General features: G+C 55.8%; 8 protein-coding genes across 8 annotated transcripts; 6 read left to right on the top strand and 2 right to left on the bottom strand.

Annotated features, from left to right (window-relative positions):
* Positions 1–525: 525 nt before the first annotated feature.
* On the top strand, positions 526–3,776 carry B0I36DRAFT_247481 (mediator of RNA polymerase II transcription subunit 14; the record flags this gene model as incomplete). Its single annotated transcript, XM_046150315.1, has 2 exons — positions 526–2,273; positions 2,339–3,776. 2 exons carry the CDS (start codon positions 526–528, stop codon positions 3,774–3,776), a joined length of 3,186 nt encoding a protein of 1,061 aa, XP_046010304.1.
* A 1,015-nt stretch (positions 3,777–4,791) lies between these two features.
* B0I36DRAFT_327228 (uncharacterized protein) lies at positions 4,792–6,163 on the top strand. The gene has a single exon (XM_046154444.1). The coding sequence runs from the start codon at positions 5,061–5,063 to the stop codon at positions 5,685–5,687; it is 627 nt and encodes a 208-aa protein (XP_046010303.1). The 5' UTR covers positions 4,792–5,060; the 3' UTR covers positions 5,688–6,163.
* Positions 6,164–6,660: 497 nt separating this feature from the next.
* Positions 6,661–8,451, top strand: B0I36DRAFT_364693 (histidyl-tRNA synthetase-like protein; the record flags this gene model as incomplete). The annotated part of the gene is made up of 3 exons (XM_046159013.1): positions 6,661–6,721; positions 6,807–8,026; positions 8,086–8,451. 3 exons carry the CDS (start codon positions 6,661–6,663, stop codon positions 8,449–8,451), a joined length of 1,647 nt encoding a protein of 548 aa, XP_046010302.1.
* A 1,375-nt stretch (positions 8,452–9,826) lies between these two features.
* On the bottom strand, positions 9,827–10,255 carry B0I36DRAFT_351025 (uncharacterized protein; the record flags this gene model as incomplete). The annotated part of the gene is made up of 1 exon (XM_046156973.1): positions 9,827–10,255. One exon carries the CDS (start codon positions 10,253–10,255, stop codon positions 9,827–9,829), a length of 429 nt encoding a protein of 142 aa, XP_046010301.1.
* Positions 10,256–15,197: 4,942 nt separating this feature from the next.
* Positions 15,198–17,205, top strand: B0I36DRAFT_139335 (uncharacterized protein). The gene has a single exon (XM_046148346.1). It carries the CDS (start codon positions 15,297–15,299, stop codon positions 16,797–16,799), a length of 1,503 nt encoding a protein of 500 aa, XP_046010300.1. The 5' UTR covers positions 15,198–15,296; the 3' UTR covers positions 16,800–17,205.
* Positions 17,206–17,612: 407 nt separating this feature from the next.
* B0I36DRAFT_364691 (kinase-like domain-containing protein) lies at positions 17,613–19,151 on the bottom strand (the record flags this gene model as incomplete). The annotated part of the gene is made up of 5 exons (XM_046159012.1): positions 17,613–18,002; positions 18,089–18,474; positions 18,546–18,702; positions 18,782–19,041; positions 19,145–19,151. 5 exons carry the CDS (start codon positions 19,149–19,151, stop codon positions 17,613–17,615), a joined length of 1,200 nt encoding a protein of 399 aa, XP_046010299.1.
* A 1,744-nt stretch (positions 19,152–20,895) lies between these two features.
* B0I36DRAFT_327220 (UBC-like protein) lies at positions 20,896–22,434 on the top strand. Its single transcript, XM_046154443.1, has 3 exons — positions 20,896–21,414; positions 21,505–21,655; positions 21,738–22,434. The coding sequence occupies exons 1-3, from the start codon at positions 21,367–21,369 to the stop codon at positions 22,010–22,012; spliced, it is 474 nt and encodes a 157-aa protein (XP_046010298.1). The 5' UTR covers positions 20,896–21,366; the 3' UTR covers positions 22,013–22,434.
* Positions 22,435–22,612: 178 nt separating this feature from the next.
* On the top strand, positions 22,613–25,380 carry B0I36DRAFT_327219 (Sec1-like protein). Its single transcript, XM_046154442.1, has 4 exons — positions 22,613–22,877; positions 22,966–23,161; positions 23,230–24,834; positions 24,922–25,380. Exons 1-4 carry the CDS (start codon positions 22,800–22,802, stop codon positions 25,038–25,040), a joined length of 1,998 nt encoding a protein of 665 aa, XP_046010297.1. The 5' UTR covers positions 22,613–22,799; the 3' UTR covers positions 25,041–25,380.
* The last annotated feature ends 292 nt before the right edge of the window (positions 25,381–25,672 follow it).

Genomic DNA, 25,672 nt, shown 5'->3' with positions numbered 1-25,672 from the left:
GTCTGTCCCCGTCGGTTGCTACGCCATACATTTTCACACCTTGTCGCATCATCCTCGATCACGCACCGTCATCCCGCACGTCGGCTCTTTCACAACGGCTGCCACGGCCACGACAGACGACTCCTGGGCAGACGCGCTTTGTACGTCACTGGCGCCATCTGCGACACAGCCGACCGACGCAGCTGTCGTTTAGGCCACTGGCATCCAACGCCCCTGGTTCTTGACCATCCGGCTCCCCTCGCGCTGTCCAGTCAGCCTTTTCACGGCGCACACTCGCGACGGCCTGGATCCCTCGCTTCGTTCATAGCATCGCTTCTTCACATGCCCAATTTCCACATTCGCAGCGACTCAAAGACGGCGGTCTGCAACCCTGATTTCTAGCCATAGAACAACAGTCTTAAGCGTCCGCGCTGTCGCGGAGGGGGCCTGGGCGAGGCCATGCCCGGCGCCGTCATCATGGAGAACGGCACTGCGAACGGCATAGCCACGAACCACGACCGAGGCGCGACCACGAGCAATGGCGTCATGGCAAACGGCGCTGACAGCGGTGCTGTCCACAGCAAAGCGACAACCAAGACATCCACGGATCCGTCACGATGGAACGACCTATCAGACGAGATACAACACATCACCCAGGGCTTTGTCCCGCTCGGGCTCCTCGTGTCACGACTTGCGCAGCGATCCCACAATGCTCTCCAGGACTGCGTAATAGCCATGGCCAAGATGCCCCTGCCTTCATCTGCGCCTATGGTCAACGGGAATGCGGTAAATGGGGGGTCGCTGCCTGACGACTCGTCGCCAGAAAATATTCGCAAGAAAGCGCACCTGCTCGAATTCGTCAAGGACGAGCACGCGAAATGGGTCAAGGCGCTGGTCATGACCTCGTGGAGCAGAAAGGCCGAGACCGTGAGCAAGCTCATCGATCTGTACAACGCGATCAACATGCAGAAGTTCGACTACATGCGATCCGTAGAGCACCTCATCGATGTCCGCGCCGCGCTCCCAGCCGCGCGTCTGGGTGAACCTGATCTTCAGACGGCTTTGCAAATCCTTTCGACAGGGGATGCGACATGGATGCCAGATCTGCAGTATATCGAGCCACCGCCGATCAGTCCCAGAGAGAAGTTACAATGGATCGAAAACACGAATACACTCCTATCACTGCGCCTCAATCTCGAAGAGCACGACAAGATACCGGCTCAGTTCAAAGACTACAAGATCGAGTCGGGCAGAGTCACTTTTGTTGTGCCAGGAGAATTTGAGGTGGACCTGACCATTGCCGACGAGGACTTTGAAAAGCAGTTTTGGTTCATCGACTTTCGATTCGCTTTCACGCCTGCGCCCGCGGAGCTCTCCGATCTCTTGCGACAGTACCTCGAAGTGAAGGTCAACGAAACGCTGGAGAAGGACGGCTTAAGGGGGTGCTACAGCTTCCTGCACGAGTTTGTGCTTACACATAAGATCACGGAATTCGTGCGTCAAGCATTTGAGCTCAGTCGGCACCAATGGGTCGACACACTCAAGGTTGAGCGCCTCAACCGCGCCATGTCGATACAATACTGGGCCAGCCGTCATCCTCCCGAGGGACCCAAGAGCTGGATCCTCCTTGGGGTACATAGTGGCAGACAGCTCGGCAAGCCGTCCGATCCTTCTTCGACAAGCAAACTCACTCTCCGGTGGTTCAAGGACAACAAAGAAATATCAGATGCTCAGATTCCGCTTGACGATCACGACATCTCGACAGAGCGTCTACTGAAGAGGGTCATTGGACGCCATGTCAAGTCGACTCTGGGTGCTATCTACGCAAGGCTCAACAGCAAGGGTAGATTCCAGCAGCGTGAGGCGGCGTTGTCATTGAATATTGCCGAGGACGAGCCAGTGCTCTCGAACCTCCAGATGCAAATCGGACGAGAGGATATAGTGACGGTCAAGATCGCGCCAACGACGGGACAGTTTGCCATTTCACCGCAGACTGCCGTGACTTCGAAGGGCGAAAACCGGCTGAATATGTCGTCTAAAGACCCCACAGATGAAGGCGTCACTACACTAGAAAGTATTCGGTGCTACTACACGGTTGATGAGCTCAACCGCCGCGGCAAGAGCATGGGCTGGAACGTCTGCAGAGCGCCAGTCAAGATGGACGATATCAAACCCATCTTGAATACTCGCGAGTCGTTCCAGGCGATGTGGTTCAAGCGCCGTGGATGGCCCGAGCAGTGGTACCTGATGCTCAGCTTGAGCTTGGGTGGTGATAGATGGTGGTTGGTAGAGGTGTAAGTCTTAGAAAGCCACGTTTTGCCGCCTTGGACATGCAAGAGACTAATACCAAACACAATAGTGCGGATAAGCCATCGCGGATCTCGTCGTACACGCCACTATCGCTTACTGCCGGCTTGCCAGAATTATCTGACAAGTTTTTCCATGAGCTGACGGTCTTCACTGCCATCATGATTGCTCAGATTACTGATCTAAGACACTTCCGAGCACAAAACATCGACCATGCGACAGAGGCTCGAGTTAACAAGTCGCTGCCTCCTGGCGTTAGGGTGCCAGCCATTCGCGTCAAGCTCTCTGATATACTGCAGCGTCCAGGATCCGCAGGGTCGCAGACGCCCAAGGCCCCCTCCTGGGCTCGGGATTCTGTGCGCATCGTGTTCCTGGGCATCCGGAACACAGCTCCTGTCAGGTCTTTGGTCAAGGACGAGACTGGCAATGGAGATATGCCGGATTTGACCCCGAATAACGAGCACAAATTGAGCACCGTGGTCGACGCGCGCTTTAAGGTCGCCGAGCCGGAGAGATTCTCGATGCTCAAATGTAATGTGGAGCGCGACGTCGTCTTTAACAAGAAGCTCGGCGTTTTCGCGTTGCATCTTCAGACCGAGCTTGGGACGCCAATATTTGATACCCTCAAGAGGCGCCTCCAAGCTATCGAAAGACTGGTTGACTGCGTGGACGCGATCCGGCGATGCGATCGTGATGTCCGCTGCGAAAAGATCAGCCTCCAGAAAATTACATTTTCATACAGTCAGCTCAGCAAGGCTGAGGCCGAGTCGGCGATACCACCTCCAGCTCGGAGGCGGCAGGCGACGTTGGACCTGAGTGCGGACGAGATACAACTGCGGCTCGAAAAGGACGACCCTCAGTTGCGAATTATCGATATGTATCATCAGCTTCTTAACTCGGAGCTTCGCTTTGGGCAGCTGGCATTCTTCCTGTCCATCATCTCCCCACTACAGTCTGCGCTCGACGCCATCGAAACTGCTTGGCTGGATCTTAGTGCCGACTGTAAAGGTCAGGTGGCTGTCTTCGCAACACATCTGGATTGTTTCAATATTCACTACACGCTGCCCGGGGCGACCAAGGATTCTGCGAGAAAAGCGGCATTGCGCATTCAGCTTATGGAGCGTAAGAACAACCAGTTCTGGTGGGTATACCGTGACGAGCCGGGCCCGGTCAGGGATCCAGACGACGCCTTCAAGAAGGCACTTGACCCGGTCTGGAATGCCCCTGACAGGCAGTGGCGGAATCTTGGTGGAGGCGCGGCCTGCACCATGGACCGCGGCATCGAGACACTGCTCATGGCCATTGACGGGGCAGTGCGACCACTGGCTCTGCAGTCGCCCAAGGCCATCAAGCAGAGCGTCTCGAAAACCACGTCGGGAGCCAAGACTCAAGCATCCGGTGCGGCGGCGGCGCAAGGCAAAACGGCGCAGAACAGTAACAATAACAACGCCAAGGCACGGCCGATTGCGGAAGTCGTGGTGCTGGATTGAAAACAATGCCCACGTGGCAGAGTGGAAACCTCTGGCGTTTGTGAGATAAGGAGAAGAAGAAAGACACTGACTTTGGGCGGATGCGGCAGGTGGCGGAACCATTGTCTAGAGATTATGTTTTAATGATACCCCCCAGCGACGACGGCATACATGCATACAAACACACCAACAATTGGAAAGCACCCTGGGTTTGTGATCCATATCAACGGTGTTTTTTGGGGGAAGAGAGGCCATCACGCGCTGGACAACATACTAGTTCCAAAAGAAAATGGGCAAAACTTAGCGAATATCGATTCGAATAAAATATCATACACAGCGACTCAGGGTGGATGGTCTGCCTCATTTACCGAATTGGGTATCTTTTGGATTGATACAGACTTTTGACTTGATGATGCTCACCGGTGATAGCGCGGCTTACCTGCAACGAGTGCAGTCAGCTCCAAGTGAGACAGACCCTTGAGAGCTTCTGATCAATCGAAGGGTTTGGGAGACGTCCTACGAGATCGTCACCCCAACGACTGACTGATCGACTTACATCCAGCCAGCAAGCCAGGGGGACCCCACACTAGAGAGTAGTAAGGCGGCTGCGGCTCGGCTCGTTGACCATCCGGAGCTCGACTTGAGCCACCAGGTTACGAAAAGGGCGGTCTTTTGATGAGGCTTGCGTGCGGTCCCAGGTGCAGCTTGTACGATATTACGGCATTTGGAGGGGGTTTGTGTCTGTCTGAGTCGTGTTTGTTGTGTTGTGGTGAGCACTAGGAATAGCTCTCCTCCCTTCGAGGATGCTGCGCTTGGCAGTGACGCGGCGTTGCACTATGCATGTGGTACTAACCTCCCCGATTGTCCCGACTTTTGTGGCAAGCATTCACCAACCCCCAACTCTCTTTCTCTTTTCACCGAGCAAACATATCTGGACCATTGTTCGCGAGCAACATCAGCGCACAGTTTCTTTTCTTTTAATCTTCTTTGGTCAAGGTGCCGCCACCACAATCAGATTGTTAGCAACGCCAGTGTGGTGTTTTGACGTCACCATGTCTTGTAAGTGCGCGAGCTGTACTCTGTCTGTCGACCGCCTCTTGTAAGAGTGGCCGGGCATATGGCCCGCGGCATAAGGAAGAGGAGGCTTGGGAGCCCTCGATTGATATCGGGTGCTTCTTCAGAAGCAACTTTTACCCCCAATTGCTGTGCCTGATAGATTGGGTCTTGATCAAAGGATGAGGATGACATCTGCCAGCCCCGAGTCTAACACCATCATGCCTCGCAGTCTTCTCAACCAAGCAGACCATGCAAAACACGTCGACCCTCCCAGAGGGCACGACGAGGGAGCAACTCCTGGCGGCACTGCATGACCACGACTTCATGATCAAGTGCGACCCGCACCACGTCAAGCACAGCCGGGTCGAGCAGCCCGCCAAGTTCCCCGGCGCCGCGACAGACTTGGCGATCGCGCAAAAGGCCTTTGACCTGCCGGACCTCTCGCACATGGGGAAATACCTGGGCGGCAGCAGCGCCGAGGCGGATCCCTACGTCAACGTGTACGAGCTTACGGACGAGATGCCCAACCCAGTCTTCTCGAGCACCATCAACAGCCGGCTCGAGTACGTCAACCTGGAAAAGGGGCTGTGGACGCGCGTCAACTCGCCCATGGGCGTCGTGCTCGAGACGGCGTGGATCGTGGTGGATGCTGCGGACGGCAGCGGCGCGCTGGAGCTGCACCAGGACATCGTCATCAGCTGCAGCAGGATGCTCGTCGGCATAGTTAAGGGCAACATTGAGGCGAATCGCGGTGGCATCCACAAGCTCATCCGGGCCCGGATCGAGAAGGAGATGGGTGGCCCTGGGCCGACGCCCGTAGTGGACGTACCGGCGCCAACTCCGGCTGGCGGTGTTACCGCAGAGGCGCTTGCGTGACGCGATTGAATCGTTTGTTGTTCTTTTGCATGAATTGAGTGGTTCAGTGCAGTGGTTTATTGGCGTCTGGGCAAATCATCACAGTACCGTACGGATAGACAATGACATCGGAAGGCCCAGTAGAAAGGCATATATACATGTGGCCATGCCAGCCGACCTCGGGAGACGCGTATTACCGAAAGTGTAGTCCTCTTGTAGAATATAACAGGAAGGCACCTTTTCTGCAATCAGCCAGGAGCAACGTGAAGGTTGTCTTGATGTATCGGGGGCAGCCAGCATCGCCTTTTGCCTTGGCTTGCACATGCATGGTGGGGTCAAACCTCATGCTGGTCGGTGCAGAGCTGCCCCTCCATCGACGCGCTTCGACCGCGTTGAGTGAGGAGCACCCAAGCAGATATGCCCGGCCTTGACGTGGGATGGGACTCGAGATATATAATTGTGAATTGGTGGCTGACATCGATGCTGCAGACCCTATCCTGACGAATACAAGCACAACTACGTGCTCCTTGAAGTTATTGAGTCACCGGGACGACTGAAGGAAGAGCCCGCCGAAGACGGCGCTGTGCTCGATTGTGTCATAGTCGCTGCTTCCCGCCCTCCAGGGCTGGTACTGCAGCAGTGGCCCCCAGCGGGCGGCAGCCTGAGCAAGTCACAACAGCCCGCCGCCACATGCTCCGTCCCCAATCTTTTTTTCTGCACCGCACGCACTTCTGCCCGCCCCTCCCCCGTCTGCCGAATGCATACCCTACTACGCCGGCGCATACTGTCTCGCTGCCTCAGACCTCCAGGGCCGGTGCCATTGTTCCCTTTGACAGCTCTGCCTGCCACTTCTCTACGCTTAGCTGCTCGAGTCCGACCCCTCCTGCCCCGAATACTCGACCCAGCCACCATCGCGACCTTCGTCACGACAACTTCCTCCTCCTCCTCCTCCTCGAACGCCCCGCCATCGTCCACACCCCACCAACTGCCCGACATGGCGCCCAAGGACAAAGCTCCCAAGTTTGAGCTGAAGACCCCAAAGGGCACAAAGGACTGTAAGTGGATTCCTTGGCTCGGGTCCTCCGTATTTGGTCACACGACCTCCTCGTTCCTGACCTGACGATTGTGCGCCAAACCCAGGGGAGGGCAAGGACATGGTGATCCGTGACAAGATCTTCAACACCATTACCCAGGTCTTCAAGCGCCACGGCGCCGTCACAATCGACACTCCCGTCTTCGAGCTCAAGGAGATTCTCGCCGGCAAGTATGGCGAGGACAGCAAACTCATCTACGACCTGGCCGACCAGGGTGGCGAGATTACTTCTCTCCGATACGATCTCACGGTGCCATTCGCCCGGTGGCTCGCCATGAACCGCGACATCCAAAACATCAAGCGCTACCACATCGCCAAGGTCTACCGTAGGGACCAGCCCGCCATGACCAAGGGCCGCATGCGCGAGTTCTACCAGTGCGATTTCGACATTGCCGGCACCTACGACCCTATGCTTCCCGACGCCGAGATCATTCGCATCATTACAGAAGTCTTTGACGCCCTCGGCTGGCAAAGCACATACACAATTAAGCTGAACCACCGCAAGATCCTGGACGGCATTTTCGAGGTGTGTGGTGTTCCCGAAGACAAGATCCGGACCATCTCGTCTGCGGTGGACAAGCTCGACAAGCTTCCTTGGGCCGAAGTGCGCAAGGAGATGACGGAGGAGAAAGGCCTCGACGGTGCCGTCGCGGATAAGATTGGCGAGTGGGTTGTGCTCAAGGGCAAGAGGGAATTGCTCCAGAAGCTCCAGGCCGACCCGGCGCTGTCTGCCAATGCCTCCATGCAGCAGGGCATGAAAGATCTCGACCTCATGTTCGACTATCTCGAGGCCTTCAACGCTTTCGCTCCCGTTTCATTCGACCTGAGTCTTGCTCGTGGTCTCGACTACTACACAGGCGTCATTTATGAGGTTGTCACAGAGGGATCAGCGCCGTCTACAACACCTGCGGCTGCAGAAGTGGTGCCTGCCCCATCAAAAAAGAACAAGAAGACCTCGACCGACCCTGACGAGGACCGCTCGTCAGACCCTTCGATCGGAGTGGGCAGTGTCGCTGCAGGTGGCCGTTACGACAACCTTGTCGGCATGTTCTCCGGCAAGACGCAGATTCCTTGCGTCGGTATCTCTTTCGGTGTAGACCGGATATTCTCAATCACCAAGGCGCGGATGGAAGCGAGCAAGGCGGCCGAGCAGGTGCGGAACAACGAGGTTGATGTCTACGTCATGGCTTTCGGCGGCAAGGGCTTCACCGGCCTACTCAAGGAGCGCATGGCTGTGTGCGCGACTTTGTGGGAAGCAGGTATCAAGGTATGTTTGGTCTTCAGCAGTCAAGCCCGGTTGTGCAGCAAGTACTAATCCACGTTCAGGCCGAGTTTCTTTACAAGGTGAAGCCAAAGCTTCCCAATCAGTTCAAGGCCGCGGAGATCAACGGCGTCCCCTTTGCTATCGTGCTGGGCGAGGAAGAGCTCGCGCAAGGCAAGGCGAAAATCAAGGAGATGGGCCTCAAGGACGGCCACCCAGAGAAGGAGGGCGTCTTGGTTGACCTGGCCAACATTGCGGCCGAGGTTCAGCAGAGGTTGCAGCGTAAGGCCGAGCTGGACGAGATCACTCAGCGCGCCGAGGGACTTAAGGTCGTCCACGGCATCCGCGGGGAGGAGATCCCGGCGGGCGAAACAGCAGCTGCGCTGGAGCAGGCTGCGCCGGTGGACACGACAACGACTGCGACGCAATAAACCAATAAACGAACGGGCTTTGGCAACTGGGATGGAATTCAGACAAATACGAGCAATAGAAGAAAAAAAAACTGAATAAAAGCATGAAGATGATGACACCCAAACAAATCCCGTGCTCTGCAGCATTGCATATGTCTCTACTTTCATAGAGTTGTGTCCGGGTCGTGACGACATCTTGCAGGTGGCAGACTTACATTACTTTCCTCAGCCAGGTTATCATGAATACCTGTACAGGTTCAGTTAGAAGCTTTCCCCGCAGCCCTCCGGATAGGCACACCCTTTTGATCCGCGACCGGCCCCAGGTCTACTGCAACAAAGGTGATCCAGCCCGGTCCTTCTGGTCCCCGTGATGGTGACGAGGCTAGCTGGCTCGCTCGTGTCCCAGGCTCCTTCCTTCCTTCCTTCTCCGCAGAGCCATTGCGGTCTCGATACCATTTTGTGCCACGGGTATTTGATCTGTGGTGGCTTTTTCTCACGGGGCGGTGGCCCTCTTCATTAGGTTCGGGAAGGTTGGGAAGGTTGGGAGATGGGCTCTCTTCTTCTGGCTGGTCTAGTTCTTGCCGTCGTGGTCATCTCGATTCTCATGAACGAAATCTATCCCACGACTTTTTTTTTTTTTTTCTTTCATAACAAAAAGTAGCTGCAGAAATGAAACGACACGGCGTAGTCGTGTAAGGCTGTCGAACAAGGTGAAGAGAATCACCCACTCGCGAATCACAGTTTGGAAGTGTAGAGATAATGTTTTGGTACCATAAGCTGCCTGGTTCACTAAAGCAACGTCTTCCTCTGGGATCTGGAATCTAGTCTCCGCATCGTTTCTCTTCTCACTTCTTGCCAATGTCGCATGCTCACACTCTGATCACGGGCGTGGACACACACACACAGGGAATCATAAGCAGCCGATAGATGGCCGAGCTCTCGGGGAACTGGGGCAGGTGAAAGCAGAAATGCTGTGGCAGGTTCCATGCCATTACTGTGGCCATGAGGGGTTTCCACCTCTCCCTTTGGCATTCTTATTATTACTCTTCAGAAAACGGTTATCTTTTATTTCTGATTCTGTTCAATTTATTCAGTGGCTGTAATGCTACCTTTCAGTTGAGAGGGCAACCCTAGGGACGTCGTCTAACAAAGAAAGTAAAGAGAGCTGGCAGTAAAGCATCCTTTTTTTTTTTCTTTTTTTTTTCTCCCTCGCGACATCGTCACAGGCAGATAGCGAGACAAACCCGAGGACGTGATCCTCCCGCTGGCAGAAGGCACCGCACGCGAGTGTCACTTGCTTCATCTCTCCTGCTCCCAAATCGACATCAACACATAATCACTCATGCCCGGTAAAGCCAGGCTGAAGCGCTCTGGTTAACTCCTGACAGCGCAACTTTTATCCCTCCTCAGCAATTCGGCCACGACTAGCTCGCACGTGCCGAATTTGAGGTCCCGTGACCATGGACGGAGCAAACGACATTCCCTCAATGACACTCAGAATACCTAGAAGCAATCCATCACCATAGATAGGGCTTCGGAGACACAAAACCCTCGCGTGAATGAGAACACTAAATCTGGACACGAGACCGCTTGCTTTGTTCAACGAACACTCGTTGCGAGACCAAACTTTGTCAATGCAGACAATGGAGCAGACAGCAGCGGCAACTGCACTGTCCCACCTCCAAGGAGGCGAAAATATCACGCTGGAGCGCTGAGGCAAGCGAGGCCATGACCGCCAGTCGCACAATGCAAAGAGACGACATACATACACCTCGCTGAACACCACCAGGCCCGGAAGGGCCGGATGTGCCCTCAGAACTGCCATGGCTCCTCGACGCGCTTGCACGTTGTCGTCGGCTGGCCCCCCTTCTTCACCTTTGAAGAGACTGGAATAGCCCAGCAAACCGGGCTTACCCTTCTCCTCTACCGCGCTGCATGAGTTTAGCAGTCCATAGGCCCTTGCGTGTCAACAAACGCACTTGCCCGTTTCTCGCACACTGACCATCACCAAGGCCAGCACGCCACCACGTAATACACCACGTCGCAGAAACACAAGTTCTCTGGGAGGCAAACACAACAAGAGCAAGCCTGCGGGCCCGCCCCGAACGGCATATCTGCCAAGCCTGTCTGTACGGGGCCCGGCTCAGAAGAAAAGATCCCCACGAAACACAGACAACGGGGTCTATGACGATAGACACTCAGTGCCGAGGCCAGAACACCCCCCACGGACGTTTCCTGGGGATATTTTGTGATGCCAGGCCAGGATCTCCCCCCAAAAGGTCCTTGTACTGGGGGGCAGTTTGGTTTCGTCCTTGTCAGTCGTCATGATTGTCAACGTCGCCACGGGCCAAGCGGGGCCTCGTGGGACCTTGTGAGGAGTCTTGCTCGGAATGTTTTGTCCAGTGGCGTGATGGTGGAGGACGGCACAGCACCGAGCAGTCGTCAGCGGCGGGCGAGGCCTGCTGCGCAGATATTAGCATGGCTCGATAACGAGCGCGAGCCAAGCATGGGCGCCTGCCGGGAACCGAAACCCACGAGGTACGAGTTTGTTTCCCTTTTCGTTCTGGCGTTCATGAGTGCCCCATGATCTCCATTTCGCTGCAACGTATATGATCCGCCAGGTATTTCGTGGCCAGGGCCTCTTGAGCCCCTGTGCTCTATAGAGTCGCAGTGAACGGAGCCAACCGGAGCCAACCGGAGTTGCGTGGGGGGTTTTGTTCGTTCCCTTACCCAGGCCAGGTCCAGGCTGGCCAAATGGCACCGTCGCACTGCTGCACCCGCCAGATCACGGGACTCGCCAAGAAGGGTTCGCAGTGCGCTCAACATGGAGCCCTGATGTGTCATCAGCGCTCGAGGAGACGCTCGAGGAGACGGTGAACGCTCTCCCCCCCACGAAACGGCCTTTGAGAGTGGCTCGCATCCTGGCAAGCAAGGCTACTTACCCGGTGGAGTCCTTGGATACCGCGTCAAAAGGCATCCGAGGGTCCTTCTTGCGCAACTCAACGCAAGGTACAAACAACAGGGTGGCGTGAGGTCAAAGTTCTTCTCTCCATAAGAGCGCTCAGGCATAGCCGTTCATGATAAACCAATTCCCGCGGGACCTTGGTGGCGTGTTGCGTCCATCCTGCATGGTTAGGTAATCTCGCAGTAGTCGTCCAGGTACCGCGCCTCTTGATTCGCTCCCGTGGCTGTGATCGAGTCTGGGGTTACATGTGGTGGTTTGGTGTTTCAGGTTTGCAAGCACGATTGCAGTTGGAGAGCCATGTTGAGCACTGAGGCGCATCCTCCTTCTCAGTCTCTGCCTCTCTCTCCCACCACAGAGCTGTTCGTGTTTGGTCGGGATGCTGAAGCACACGGCTTCGTCGCTAGCTTGTTTCATCACCATCTGAAGCTGCCGTTGGCTTCGTTGATTGTCTCGTCCTCAAGCACTTCCGGCCTTCTGCAAGTGGGCGACGGCGTACAAGTTAGGAAGATGCGACCGGCGTAGAGAGCCGGTATTGATAGTTGCGCCGTGGTTGCACCACCTGGCCGACCTTCGCGGCACTAGCAGTCTCTTTCTTTCAAGCCAGTGACGGCATCTTGTGTATTGAACAAGGACACCGACTCGCTAGCCGGCCTTGCGGCGCTGAGATCAGCACGCTTCTGTCATGTCATGACCACGCAAAAGGCGGTGCTGCGCACGGGCGTGGGACGAATAAGGCTCATGACGCCAGCGTGGCCGCCGGAAGCCATCCGGCCGAACCATTGCTGGGATGACAGCGACGCCAGAAACGCTAGGTTGACCAGGAACACTTTGCGAGGCGCGCTAAACTTCTTGCTGTCAAGGTTATTGACGAACAAAGACAACCAAACCCTCTCCTGACTCGCAAACTAGGCTGCACTTAGCCCAGGCGGCCACAGGATTATGCGACCAGTAACTTCGCCGTGATTGTATTCCTGGGCGGCGGACCTGTCATATTTAGTTTTCGTCAAAACTGGGACACATTTGTGATAGCTCCACCAACGTGCCGGGCGGGCCCTCGGCACTGAACGAGTTAAACTGAAGAGGGAGTCTGTAGCGCGAGTTCCCTTGCGTCGCGCAGAAAGCAAACACGACACTTGGTTTGTTTTTCGATGCTCGAACCAGGCGATGACGCAGCCACTTCGCTGTGAGACAAACGACTCGTCTTGCGCATGACAGTCTGGGCAATTTGGCCATTTCAGGGCCCCACACCAGAGCCATCACCAGCGACGATAGAGGAAACGGGAGTGGGTCAAACCCAGCTTCGCCTCAGTGTTTGAAGGTGGCTGGCCGACACGTTCAAAAATTTGTGCTGGCTGGAGTGTTCATGCCGAAAAGCGTGCGGAAACGCCGCCGAGCTCCTGAGACGCCCACCCATTCGGGATGGACCATGGCCGTGTTCCACGTTTGGGTGGCTGTGTGCGCCTCCGCATTGTCACCTCTTTGAGCTCGTTAGAGCCTGGCCTTGCAGTCCATCCTTGAGCCATGCTGCTCCTCGCGCAGCAGCAAATGATTTGAGCGACTCGTCAGAAGTCTTTGCTTACAACCAGGGATACGAAAGTATGTGCCGAGCCGTGAGGATCATTTGCCAACGGCGTGGACTCCGGTAGCCTGGGCCGGCTTGCTATGGGCGAGTTGTGGAGACAAGACTCCCCTTTTTCCGGCCTGGGCATGATTCGCTCTCAGACCCCTGACCTTGTTGGCAACGGCTGCACGGCTGGAGCTTAGAACCCCTGCCTTCGTTCATAGATCCTTGGAGGGAGCAAGCATAACGGTCGGGGTCTGACTGCGTATGCGCAAGGAGGGTCTGTCACTTGTGCCCAAAGCGCACTTTTGAGTATTCCTCGCTGATAAGGAGTGTTTTGCACGGGTTCCTTTTTGCACTTTGTGGTTTTCGTTCGGTTCTCGAGCCACGCGAACCTCCTTTACGAGAGGCAATCGCAGAGATGAGATGGTGCTGTGGAGCTTGGCCGGCGATTTGGCCCTAGACGGCTTCTATGCAGGTCGCTACTGCAGGCTATGGCCCGTAGCCTCGAGGCTAGTCGTCTATTGCCCGTGCTGGATGCTTGGTGACGGGTCCCAGCACGTGTTTGCTTCTTGGGGGAGCGGTAGTTGTTGCTTCGCCCATCCACGCAGCTCCACTATGTTGCATTGTGTCTGACTCTGGCGAGGTGACTGAAAGTGTAGATGTTTGAGGCAGGGGCGGGACGCCGATACCGTCTTGGGATGTAACTCTGGGGGACAGGCAGGCAAGCTCTGCGGGCTCGAAGTAGGAGCAGACGTCCGAAGCCCGGACCTAAGCTGGCGGCAGAGGACTGGCAAAGCGGTACGGGTATCTGGAGTGAGTGAGGATTGCTGGGTGGGGGTAACCGGAGCCCTGGGGGTATCAGTCAGTGGTGTTGATGAGGGATCTGCACTGGCGGCGGGGATGGTTGCGCCTTGTGCAAGGCACCACGCTACGCTACGGGCAGTGCCATCCATGCGTCCCGCTGCCCCGGGAGCCTCCCCTAGAGCAAAGTGTTGCTGTTAAGGGCCGGTTCCGCAAGGTACCTTTTGCTACGGGGGACAAGACAGAGGTGCTCGTCGCCGCCCAGCGGATCCTCTGTGCCTGGAGGGGCCCGTCATTTGCGACTGCTCTGACTGTTGCTGTGACGATATCAACAAGAATGCTTCTGCTTACGTACTTGCCTGAGCGGAAACGATGCTGGGAGTCAGGGGCCACCACCAACACCACCACCGCCAGTGCTCTGGGCTCGAACATATTTGGCGCGCGTGGCTCGGCAGAGGGCAAAGCAGCACTCGGACCCTGCAGGCTGTCACACAGCGTACAGGAGGGGAGGGGATGGCCAGGCTCTGGGAGGGGAACAAGCAAAAGTGTCGTGGGGTGGCCACGAGGGATAGACAAGACGGACAGCCAGACTAGAGTGTGTGCCGTGGATCGTGCATGGCGCTCGGGTGCGTCGAAGTGCCCGTGCCGCCGGCACTGGCGCGGTGCGATGCGACGCTGAGGTGATTCTCCCCCTCCCCTCCACGCCGGGCCTTGCCGCAGGGCTTTTTTGCTGTCTCGAGCCTCTGCCTCTGCCTCTGCCGTGCTGGGGCGGGCTGGGCTTCAAGGTTCGGCCAAAAGATGCGACAAGGGCCACGACAAGGGGGCCCTCCTTGCTGGGGGTCACCCTGGCCCCTGCGGATCCTCCACCCAGGCCGGCCAGACCAGGATCCGCCATCGCATACTGCTATGGACATACCTCCCATCGTACATGTCGAGCAGAGCCTGCAGTGCTCGACCACGCACATGCATATTACACTACATACAGTCTGGCAGAGTACGTAGTCTAATAAGTACTTACATGCTCGTCTGTTTCCCCCCTCCAACCACATCGTCATTCCTGGCCGCGTCTGGCAGGTCCCAGCTCCCTCGACTGCGCATTCTTCTACACAAGCCACCGGCCATATACCTGCTCTCCCTTCGCGTCTGTGCTTCATTGTCCGGCCTTTGTCTCGACGCGGATATACTCTCGCACCACGCCGCCCGGCATCGCTCTCTTCAGCAACACCTTGCTCTGCAGCTTCCCAAGTTCGACGTATCAAAGGGACAACGACAACACCTCCGGACCCAATCATCTTTACCAGCTGTCACGAGCTCACCCAGTCGCATCTCACGAGGCTGAGCATTCCGGCCACCTCGAGGCTCCTCCTCCACGTGCTCGATCACGTCTGCTTGACGCGACTGTCTCAGACATCCCCGCCCCATCGCCTCACGCCAGCGCCCAGCCGTATATATCCCAGCCCGGATATATAGTGTGGTCGATCCTGCAGCTTGCCAAGCACCCAGCTCACAACAGTCCATGACACCTGCATCTGCAAAATGGGTGGTCTCGTAACTATGCTGCTGGCTGCCAACCCGGGCAGCCGAAGCAGCATGCCCTCAGCCTCAAGCATGACCGCCGATCTGGACATGCCTTATTCGGACGCAAGGCAGTCACACTTCTCCCACAAGGCCCGGCGACCCTCTTTGGATTCAATAGTTGCTCCCACGCCATCGCCATCCACGACAGAAGAGTGGAGGAAGGCCATTGTCGACGTCAAGCTCAAGTATGAAAGTCGCAAGTACCGAGCATGCTCAGCGAGATGCGCTGAACTGCTGAGCAACATGGACAACCTGTCAATTGTTGAGCCAATCTATCTCGTCTCCCTCCACTTCTACGCTGCCGTTTCTCTCGAAACCTGCGCCAGACCACTGTCTCCATCCTCAAAGTTCCGCAACAGGCTCCTGCGTGACGCTCGGCATCATTATGACCAGGCAGAAGCTCTAATAAAAAAGGCCGAGGACATAACCATACAACAGACCCGGTCTCCTTCGGCTCAGTCCACCGCATCTAGCACTCAGGCGCCTGACCTGTGTCATGATGCCCACTCGGAGGGCAGTACGGGCCCATCATCCCCGAGAAGTTCTGTCGGCTCCATCGACGGTGTTGCGAAGAGAGGCAAGCTCAAGCCCAAGAAGAAGGTGTCATTCTCTGGCTTGCCTGACTTGGAGATTGAAATCCCCAACGATATCCCAGCCGAGCCATACATCCGGCCTGACAGTCCGACCCTAGGCATGGAGGACTCGTATACTTGGGGAAAGCCAGGAAACACACCGATGGAGGTGGCACCAAAGCCCGAGGCTTTCCCCATGCCGCCAAAGATGGTTCCGGCCAAGAAGACTTCGATGGCCCGTCCCGCAAGCCCTTCTATTCTTGTCAAGCGGGAGACAAACATCGAAACACCAGACTCATCCACAGTGGCACAGGTCGAGTCCTTGAACCGCATGTGTGCGCACATATCGGCCCTACGATCGCAGATTGCATTCCACCGCAATGCCGTTGATACGCTACTTGCCATGCCCCAAGGAGCCGAAGTTGCCCCAGAAGTACCACCTCTACCTTTGGGACGAACATTTTTGCCACTGGCCAGTGGTGCAAGCACCCCTCGGTACTCGCCTGGTGGTACATTTTTCCAGGCCGATGAGGATATGTCCGACCACCACTATGAGGCTTCCCCCCCTCAGACTCCTGGCTTCCATAGTCGTGCCTCGTCGGAAAGCACATCCACTTTCAGCCCTGGACCTCCACGGGCCAGTAGTAGCCTGAGCATATTCAACCCGCTCCTGTCGCGGCCAGGTACAGCCACGAGCCTGCGTCGCCGGGCAGACTCTGCCGTGAGCAACTACAGCAGCGGCGGCAGCACCAATGGCGACAACGAGGCCCTGAGAGAACGCATCGAGCGCCTTCGCGCCAACGGGTGGAAGCGCAAGCGCTTTGATCCGAAGAAATACGAGGCGCTGCGGGAGAGCGTGCTCGACGAACTCGACAACCGAGGTTTCTGATCGCCGTCCACTGCGCGACGGGTCCACAAGCCAGGCGAGGTCGATCAAGGGAGGCCGGAAGCCGAGGCGCAAGACACTGTCACGATTACGATAATTTAATTATACGACTATGTGTACGACGAATCACCCACGAGACGAGAAGCACGGCCCATTTTTTATCCTTATTTCACTACTAATGAGCTTTCTCACACACAAGTTTGTAATTCAGCTCTTTTGTCACCAATGGCTCTGCCAGGTGCTTCTACAATATCCCCATTCTTCCGTACCGGTTGTGTACACATATACCATCCATGTACGACCTTTCAATCTTCTGCATACATATATATATCTAGGGAAACCAGGAGCGGCATTGTATTTGCGCGGCGGTGGTTTTGGATACCCGGAGGGGCGGTCCTCCCAAATTGGAATTTATAGCATGACTTTTTCTTTTAGTTTTGCAAAATTCAAGCCTTATTATTATTCACCTAATCTGCACACCTGTCCAAGTGAACAATGAAATTTTGAGAATGATTCAGAAGTAGTGAAGAGTGTCAAAGAGTTCAATAATGACAATCCTGGGTGACTGGGATTCCAAGTCTCGCCTCATTCGCGCGTACAGAAGAAAGAGATGAACAGTAATGATATAAAAAAGAAGTGGTATCAATCCATCCTTCCATCCTGGCGTTTGTCTGCCTGTCCATACTTGCATACTGGCTGGCATGAACCGTGTGGACCACTTTTGACCTCCAAGCAGCCTCGTGCTCAACTTGCTCGTGTGGGCCGACTTCCCGAACAAGAAAACGCAATTGTTTTTTGTGGTTACAATTATTTCTTTTAACCGGTAAAGCTCTTGCGCTTGGCCTCCTTCTCGACCTCCTCCTTGATCTTGAGGGTCTGCTCCTCCTCCTTCATCTCGCGGACCTTGGCAAGCACGACTTCGCGGAAGATGGCGCTCTTCATGGCCTTGGAGAGCTTCGCCTTGCCGCTGGCACCCGCGGCGGCCGCCACGGCCTTTTGCTCCGGTGTTTGCTCCTGCTGCGCGTCGGCAAAGTCGGGGTTCTCCGGGTCATCCTCGGCCATCTTGAGGGCCTCAATCCGGTTCGTCAGCTTGACCAGCTCAATACCACGGCGCAGGCGAGCCTTGGCCATGTAAGCCTTAATCTCTGGCAGCAAGTTGTGGTCGGTGGCCGTCTCTCCGCTGAGCCAGGGGTGCTTCATCGCTTGCTAGGGTCGGTGTTAGCTTTTTGACCATGACAAGGGACGATGTGAGACCATGGCCGGCTGGAATGGCCTCCTCCATAGAAACGTACCTCACTGGTCCATCTGTCTTCAGGAGTTGGTTGAAGCAGTTTCATGATGAAGTCCTTGCCATCGGGGCTGACATCTCTCCAGTATCTTTCGTGGAAGACGATTGTGCCGTTGCTGCATTCGTCAATCAAGTCTTGCAGGTTTTCAGAGCGAAACGGAGAGTAGCCGCAGAGGAGGGTATAGGTAATGACACCCATGGACCACATGTCGACCGCCTTGCCGTGACCCTTCTTCAGCATGACCTCAGGAGCAGCGTAACCGAATGAGCCAGCCATGGTGGTAAGCACCTCGTCCTTCGTGTCCAGCATCTTTGCAATACCGAAATCAGCCAGCACGAGGTCTGAGTGAGGGTCTTTTGTGAGGTAAAGTAAGTTCTCGGGCTTCAGGTCTACGTCGAAGACGGTCGTTAGTCAGTCGTTACTTCCAGGGAAAAAGCGAGGGCGAGCGAGCAGTACTCACCCCGGTGAACAATGTTGTTGTGGTGGAGGAAATCGACAGCCCCGAGGACCTGCTTGATCGTTTGCGAAGCATCCTTCTCTGTGAACTTTCCCTGCTCACAGATTCGGTCGAAAAGCTCTCCACCTGTCGCAAGCTCTGTGACAATGTAATACTTGTCCTAGTGAGTGGTCGATATGTTAGCTCAGGCAGTTTCATCGACGACAATCAAAGACCCGGAACAGCTTTGTGCAACCCACTTTTGATTCGAAGCTGTCCACAAACCGGACAATGTGCGGGTGCTTGAGACGCTGCAGCATGTCCAGTTCGTCCCAAACCATGCGCTCGTTCCCCTTGACATTCTTCTTTAGGATGATCTTGATTGCGACCTTGCCATCCGGCCCGTCGGCCTCGCGCACAATACCGTAGGTGCCGGCACCCAGTGTCCGTCCGAAGCGGTACTTTGCCTTTCGCTCGTAGCTTTCAGGCTGGCCCTGAAGGCGGTTGAACATGGCGTTGACTACCAAGAGTAGAGTCAGTCCCACCGATTCTTCATTCGCCGAGTCCTTGACAGGGCGATAGACCGTGAGGCAGTCTGGATGCTAGAAACTGGCGCAGCTTACAGCTCATTGTTGCGGTTCGTCTTCGCTTGCCTCGAGTAAGAGCTCTGTGTTGCGGCTGTCCGGGCGGGGTTGGTTGAGCTGATATCTGGCGATGCGACACAGTTAGCGGCCTGAGGATGGGGAATTGCCAAGTGGGCGGGCGGGCGAACCAGGGATGCGAACAGTATACAGCTCGTAGCGAGCGAGCAGCGCACTGCGTGAAAGGGGGATTGCAGAATGTGGAATTTGAAGATGTTGAACCTGGGAATGGGCCAAGCTGAACGCTGAGCACACTTGACCTGGCGCGGGCAGCCTTACGCGGGGAGGCGGGGTAGCAGGATAGTGATAACACTCGCCCTTGTGGGGGCAGGCACATACGTTCACAAGATTGACCAGACTTACACGAATGCGCAGACCTCGGCAGGATTGACTGATGAGCGCAATCAAAGTGAGGAAGTGTAGTAGTATCAGCAGCTGACGGTCGAAAACACGAGAAGGAAAAGTAACAGAGGAGAAGTCACAGCGGGCGGGGACTGTGAAGCTGACGAAGGCGCCTGGGATATAAGTCACGCTTGGGACAAGGCACACCATCGCCTGGGCACTTATGAGCTCTGGCTGTGTTTCAGCTCGAGTCCATGCTGGCCGGGTACAGTGGGAGGCCGCAGCGCAGGCTGGGCTGACTTGGAGGTTGGCTCGACATGGCTAGCACGGCAGAACCTGCCCCGTAGACGCGTATGTTGTAAGTTGGACGGCCGATCAGCGACCAGGGGCCAGGCCAGGGTAGCGGGCTGGGCGAGACCTTCAGGTGCTGTAAGCCCTAGCGGAACTCAGCAGCAAGCCAGGCCTCTCGGGTCCATCTTTCAAGTCAGCCTCATGGGCACCGGCTCGGGAGATTGCATGTTCTATTTCCAGACAAAGGTCTGACCATTTCCCGTCTTTTTGACAGGTTGGCGTGTAGACCTGGGGTTCCAGCTTGGGGGCCACGTTCCTGGGAGCACCAGATTTTTGCTAACAGAGCTGCCCTGCAAAATACTGGACCGTGGTGGATGACTGCTGCGTCTTTGTCTCGACGAGCTCTCGTGCTGCTCATTCAATTCCACAGGGGAACCAAGAGGAGAATCAGCTTGTTGGTGAACTTTGAGGGCCGGGCCTCGCCGTCTGGCTCAAGAAACGGCATGGTCGGATGCACAGCCGCATGGCTCGAGGGCTGGACGGAGCTTGCAAGTGGGCTGAGCGATGAGCCTGGTGGTAAACATCCAGGGATGGGTGTGATGATGCCGGGTTTTGACTGGCCGAGGTTCCGATCGCCGTGGACGTCAAATCACGGCCGAGAAAGGGCATTCATTTGCACTGGAGCCCCATCAGCCATTTGGAACAGCAGCTCCTCAGGCTATTCGCGAGAAAGTATTGAAGGACAAGAGGGAGATGACGCTTCGTTGGGGTCGCTCGTTCTGCATCTTCTTGGGACATGCCTGAGCCCAACCATCAATAAAAGTTGCATAAGTCACCGCGCCAAGCAGGGCAAGCCCGTCAGAAGACATGACGTGCTATCGGGCAGACATCTGGCGTCGCGTCAAGTCAGAACCGTGTCCTGTAGAACGTACCTTCACTTCAGTACGTACACAAGGCATTCATTCTCGTTTTTGAAGTTTGGCACCGCGCTGCTGGGTGCAAACACTGGCCGACAGACAAGCCTCCTGCGACCAGCCAGCCCGCGCTCGGCCAGCCCAGCATCTAGCACAAGTGGAGCGGGCCGGCCTCACGCGCTTGCCCAGTTCCGTACAGCTCATGTAGCCGCCAACACGGCACCCCCCCTGGCCCTCCGGCATACCCCTCCACACCTGTCACAACGGATCCTACGTTGACGACCACTCTGATCCGAGTCACGACCACGTCGAACATAGTCTCCGTGGCAAATCATCCCATCTTCACACTGCACATGTCCAGAGCACTTCTCCATTATACAGCGACAACGACATCTGCCCGTCGCCCTGTGCTTTCAACGGGTCACTTCTAGCTTTAGCTCAGCGCCGACACCTTGCTCGGTCGCCGCCCACTCTTCAGTGTTATCTGGCGACGACGAACGGCCCCGTCTTTCTACTACTCTGTTCCTACAACCATCCCTGGACATTCGAGCGTCCGCAAGAAGCCCTTAGACCGCATCAAGACACCGCAAGAAATCGGCAAGCAGGCAGGCGTACCCTTTTCTTATCCGGCGCAGAGTAGCACCAGGCAGCATCAACATGGCTGCGAGTCTCGGTAGGAAAAGGCTGGGTAAGGAGCTCACAAAGGTCTGTGCCTCAAGCTCCCAGGCTGATGTGCCCGTCTACGTGCGCGAAGCCCACCGATGACAGAGCTAATGCCATGTCTTGCCTCCCTAGATCAAGAACAGTCTGCCGCCTGGGATCAGCCTTGTTGAAGCCGAGAATCTGGAGGAATGGCTGCTCGACATAGTAGTGCTGGACCAGAACCCGCTATACCTCAACCAAGTCTACCGGTTAAAGTTCCGCTTCGGCGAAAGATATCCGATCGGTATGAATCCTCGCCGCAGCACTTGCGTGCAACTCGGTCCAGGCGGCTGTACACACAGACATGGCTAACACAGGTATTCCAGAGCCTCCAGAAGTCACCTTCCAAAAACAAGACGAGCCGAGCCGAACAGTGCCTATACATCCTCACATATATTCAAATGGCATCATATGTCTCGATCTACTTGGTGATCAGGGCTGGAGCCCGGTACAGAACGTCGAGAGCGTCTGCATGAGCATACAGAGCATGTTGACAGGCAACACCAAGAATGAAAGACCACCGGACGACGAGCAATTCACAGCACGGAACAAACAGCGGCCACGCGACATCAATTTCTACTATCACGATAACGATGTGTGATCTGGAAAGCATTTGATGCAGTCGGGCGCGCGGCTCTGCATGGTCCATAGTTGGGCCCGAGGCTGTGCGAGGGCATTGGCATAGGACAGTCCAGGACACAACTCGAATACGACTCAACAGCTCGGAAGCATTCTCGCATATCTGGAATGCATTTATTTTTGTTCTGTGCACTGGACGCTGGGCGTTGTAGAGGTGGCGGAGGAGGGATCACAAAGTCCTGGGTGGACATCGCTCTTAGAACATGAAGTGGGCACCGATTGATGATAGCGATGGCTTCTGCAGCATCGCAGTATGCAAGCCAAGGCAGTTCCTTGTGCTACAGAGCACGGATAGTTATGAAAAACTGCCAGTCTGCCCAAACTCGACGTTTTCCCGATTTTGTTGACTGTAAATCCTCGACACTTGAAAGTGATGCAATTTCACCGAAAGTGCATGGAACCTTCCGATCACATGTGACGTCTTTTCTGGGGTCCCCCTGGACGCCTTCCCGAAAGCGGACAGCAGCTGCCCATTACGACGTGGAGATGCGCCAGGAGCTCAGCGATAGGCGCCAATCGCTAGAGCACCACCCCCCAGCTGATGCTCCTCAACCACGCCTGAACTCGACTCGTTTGTTCCGCAGTGCGCGCTCACTGTCGAGTCCCGTGAACTCACACTGTCAAAATAAGCCCATTGTCTGAAGCGGCTGTCTAGAGCACTTTGTTATTGCGCCCGGCGCGGATACTTGAGCCTCACCCGGCCCTGCTGAGGTCCCCGTGTTGTGGGCGTGCCTTATGCGGAGCTCACCATGGCTCCCTATGTCGGCTTCGACGTAGAGCAAGTGCGCGACAAAGCTCGAAAGGATCTGCTATACCTCCTGGAAGGTGTGAGTGTGCTCAAGAGGCATCCATCCCGCTCCGGGTCACCGTTTGCGACGCGACGCTGATAGCCAGCTGTGCTGCTGCTCAATTTAGGTCCGCGGCAAGAAGAACCTCGTCCTCCAGCGCAGTCTGGCCGGACCCATAAACACAGTGGTCAAGGTCTCTACACTCCAGGACTATGGTGTCGACAAGTTCTTCTTCCTCGAGAACGACAATGCCGACACGAGCCAACAGAGCATCATCTTCATCGCCCGCGGAGAATGCGCCCGACATGCCCAAACCATCGCCCGTAAGAGACTTGCGCTTCAGGCCACTAACCCTCTTCTGTTCGTGATGGCGCGCTAACCTCTGCGATAGAGCAGGTCAAGCGGCTACAGAGGGAGAGCCAGACTGGCCACGACTTCCACATCTTCTGGGTCCCCCGACGAACCCTGGTATCCGACACCCTCCTCGAGGAGGCTGGAGTTCTAGGCGATATCAGCATATCTGAGCTGCCGTTAGACTTCTTTCCGATCGAGCGTGATGTTCTGTCGCTGGAGCTAGACGATGCGTTCCGCGATTTGTACCTCAACCGAGATACCACACCGGCATTTCTGATGGCGAAGGCTTTGATGAGCTTGCAAGCAAAATATGGGCTGTTTCCCCGTATCATCGGCAAGGGCGACAATGCGAAGCGGGTGGCCGAACTGCTGAGCCGAATGCGACAAGAAAACCTGGCTGGAGAGAATGCCAAAGACACAACGCGAGCAAAGCTCACACCAAGCAACAACACAGAATCCATAATCATCATAGACCGCGAGGTCGACTCAGTCACACCTCTACTCACACAGCTGACGTACGAAGGCTTGATCGACGAGGTTTGGGGCATCGAGAACCACCAGGCAGAGGTTGACACGACAATCGTTGGCCCGCCACCTCAGCAAGCCAACCAGGGTGCACCTGGCACACCTGGCACGAGCGCTCCGGCATCGCGGAAACGAAAGATCCAGCTGGATTCTTCCGACAAGCTCTACGATGGACTGCGCGACACGAATTTTGCGATTGTTGGCCTGCTATTGAACAAAGTTGCCCGGCGACTGAAGACAGACTTTGAGAGCCGACACACCTCGAAAACAACGGCCGAGCTCAAGGAGTTCGTGCAAAAGCTCCCCGGTTATCAGACAGAGCAGCAAAGCCTCAAAGTTCACACCGGCCTAGCGGAAGAGATTAGAAATCACACCAGAGCTGAGGAATTCAGCAAGCTGCTTGAGGTCCAGCAGAACCTAGCGGCTGGTGCTGACCCGAGCTCGCAGAACGACAGGATCGAAGAGCTGATCGCACGAGGCATACCCTTGCGTGAAGTCCTCAGACTACTCTGCATCTACTCGAGCATAGCTGGCGGCATCAAGTCCAAGGATTTTGATCACTTCCGTCGTTTGATCCTGCAAAGCTATGGCTACCAGCACATGCTGACATTGCACAACCTCGAGAAGATGCAGCTTTTCTTGTCGCGCGCTTCTCCTATGGCAAGCATGATCCCAATGCCGGGATCCGGAGCAGCGGCCGGAAGCAAGACGAACTACACCTATCTGCGCAAACAGCTCCGACTCATTGTCGATGAAGTGAACGAGAACGACCCGAACGACATCGCATACGTGTATAGTGGGTATGCTCCACTATCAATACGGCTGGTGCAATGTGTGCTGCAGAAGCAGTATTTGTCTACAATGACAAAAGGCAATGGTGCTCCGTCTGTGGCAGCACAAACAGGCAGCGCTCAAGGCTGGCGTGGGTTCGATGATGTTCTGAAGCACGCTAGGGGCCCGACGTTCGACGAGTCACAGAAGGGCGAAGACAAGGCCGTGAAAGCTCGAGCACTCCTGTCAGGCGGTGGAGAAAGGAAAACCGTCTTTGTGGTCTTTGTGGGTGGCATTACCTTTACGGAAATCGCGGCGCTCCGCTTCATCGCCAAGCAGGAAGAAGGTCAGTCATCGAGGTTTCGCCGATTCTTACAGGCGCTTTTTCCTCAACATGTATGCAATCGCTAACGGAGACTATCGAATCATACAGGACGGCGTGACATTATAATCTGCACGACATCAATCATCAGCGGCAACAAGATCATGGATGCTGCCACAGAGAAGGGATCGTTCGCCCATAATGCTCCGACCATCTCAACAACCGCCTAGTCCATGACACCTCGCGACAGCCTCGTATCGACCGAACGTATATGAACGCGAAATCCGCGGGCTCGAATCGAGACACTGCCTGTAGGATTTACACATAGGTTGTCGCTTTGCGCAAATTAGGCTGCGCATATTGTAGACCGAGGGTGGGATCGGGATGAATCGAAGTTGCAGTGTTGACGATTGGCAAGGATGATGATTCGTGCTTGCTTCTCGGCCAGAGGCTATGAATCGCATTCTAGACGAATAAAATGACCGAGGCCGTTTCTCGATGTGCCACAAGGTCCCGTTTGACTGATTGCAGTGCTCGCAAAGCGCGTGGGTAGTGTATGAAGCTTTCTGGGGGTTAGTGGTGGGCGTCGTCACGTGGGTGGGCAGCGAGTTACTTAGTGGGTTTGTCCTGGACCTGCGCCTTGACTCGGCGCGGGACTCGCCCCCGGCCGCAAATCGTCTCAGCATCAGTACCTTCCAAGGTTTAGGTGCCCCGTGACGGCCCAGAACGCCGCCGACCCGCCTGTGAGCCCATTGGCCTGTAGTCGCACGATTCCCGCAAAAGTCGTCGTCCGGAGCTTTCTCTGCTTCCATCCGCCGCCACATGCAGGTAGCCTGCACTCTCACACGACGATACACAACCG

The sequence above is a fragment of the Microdochium trichocladiopsis genome (assembly GCF_020744255.1).
Source record: "Microdochium trichocladiopsis strain MPI-CAGE-CH-0230 chromosome Unknown B0I36scaffold_7, whole genome shotgun sequence".
Classification (NCBI taxonomy): domain Eukaryota; kingdom Fungi; phylum Ascomycota; class Sordariomycetes; order Xylariales; family Microdochiaceae; genus Microdochium; species Microdochium trichocladiopsis.
Note: the sequence above shows the minus strand (reverse complement) of the source record. Positions and strands in the feature narration are given on the sequence as shown.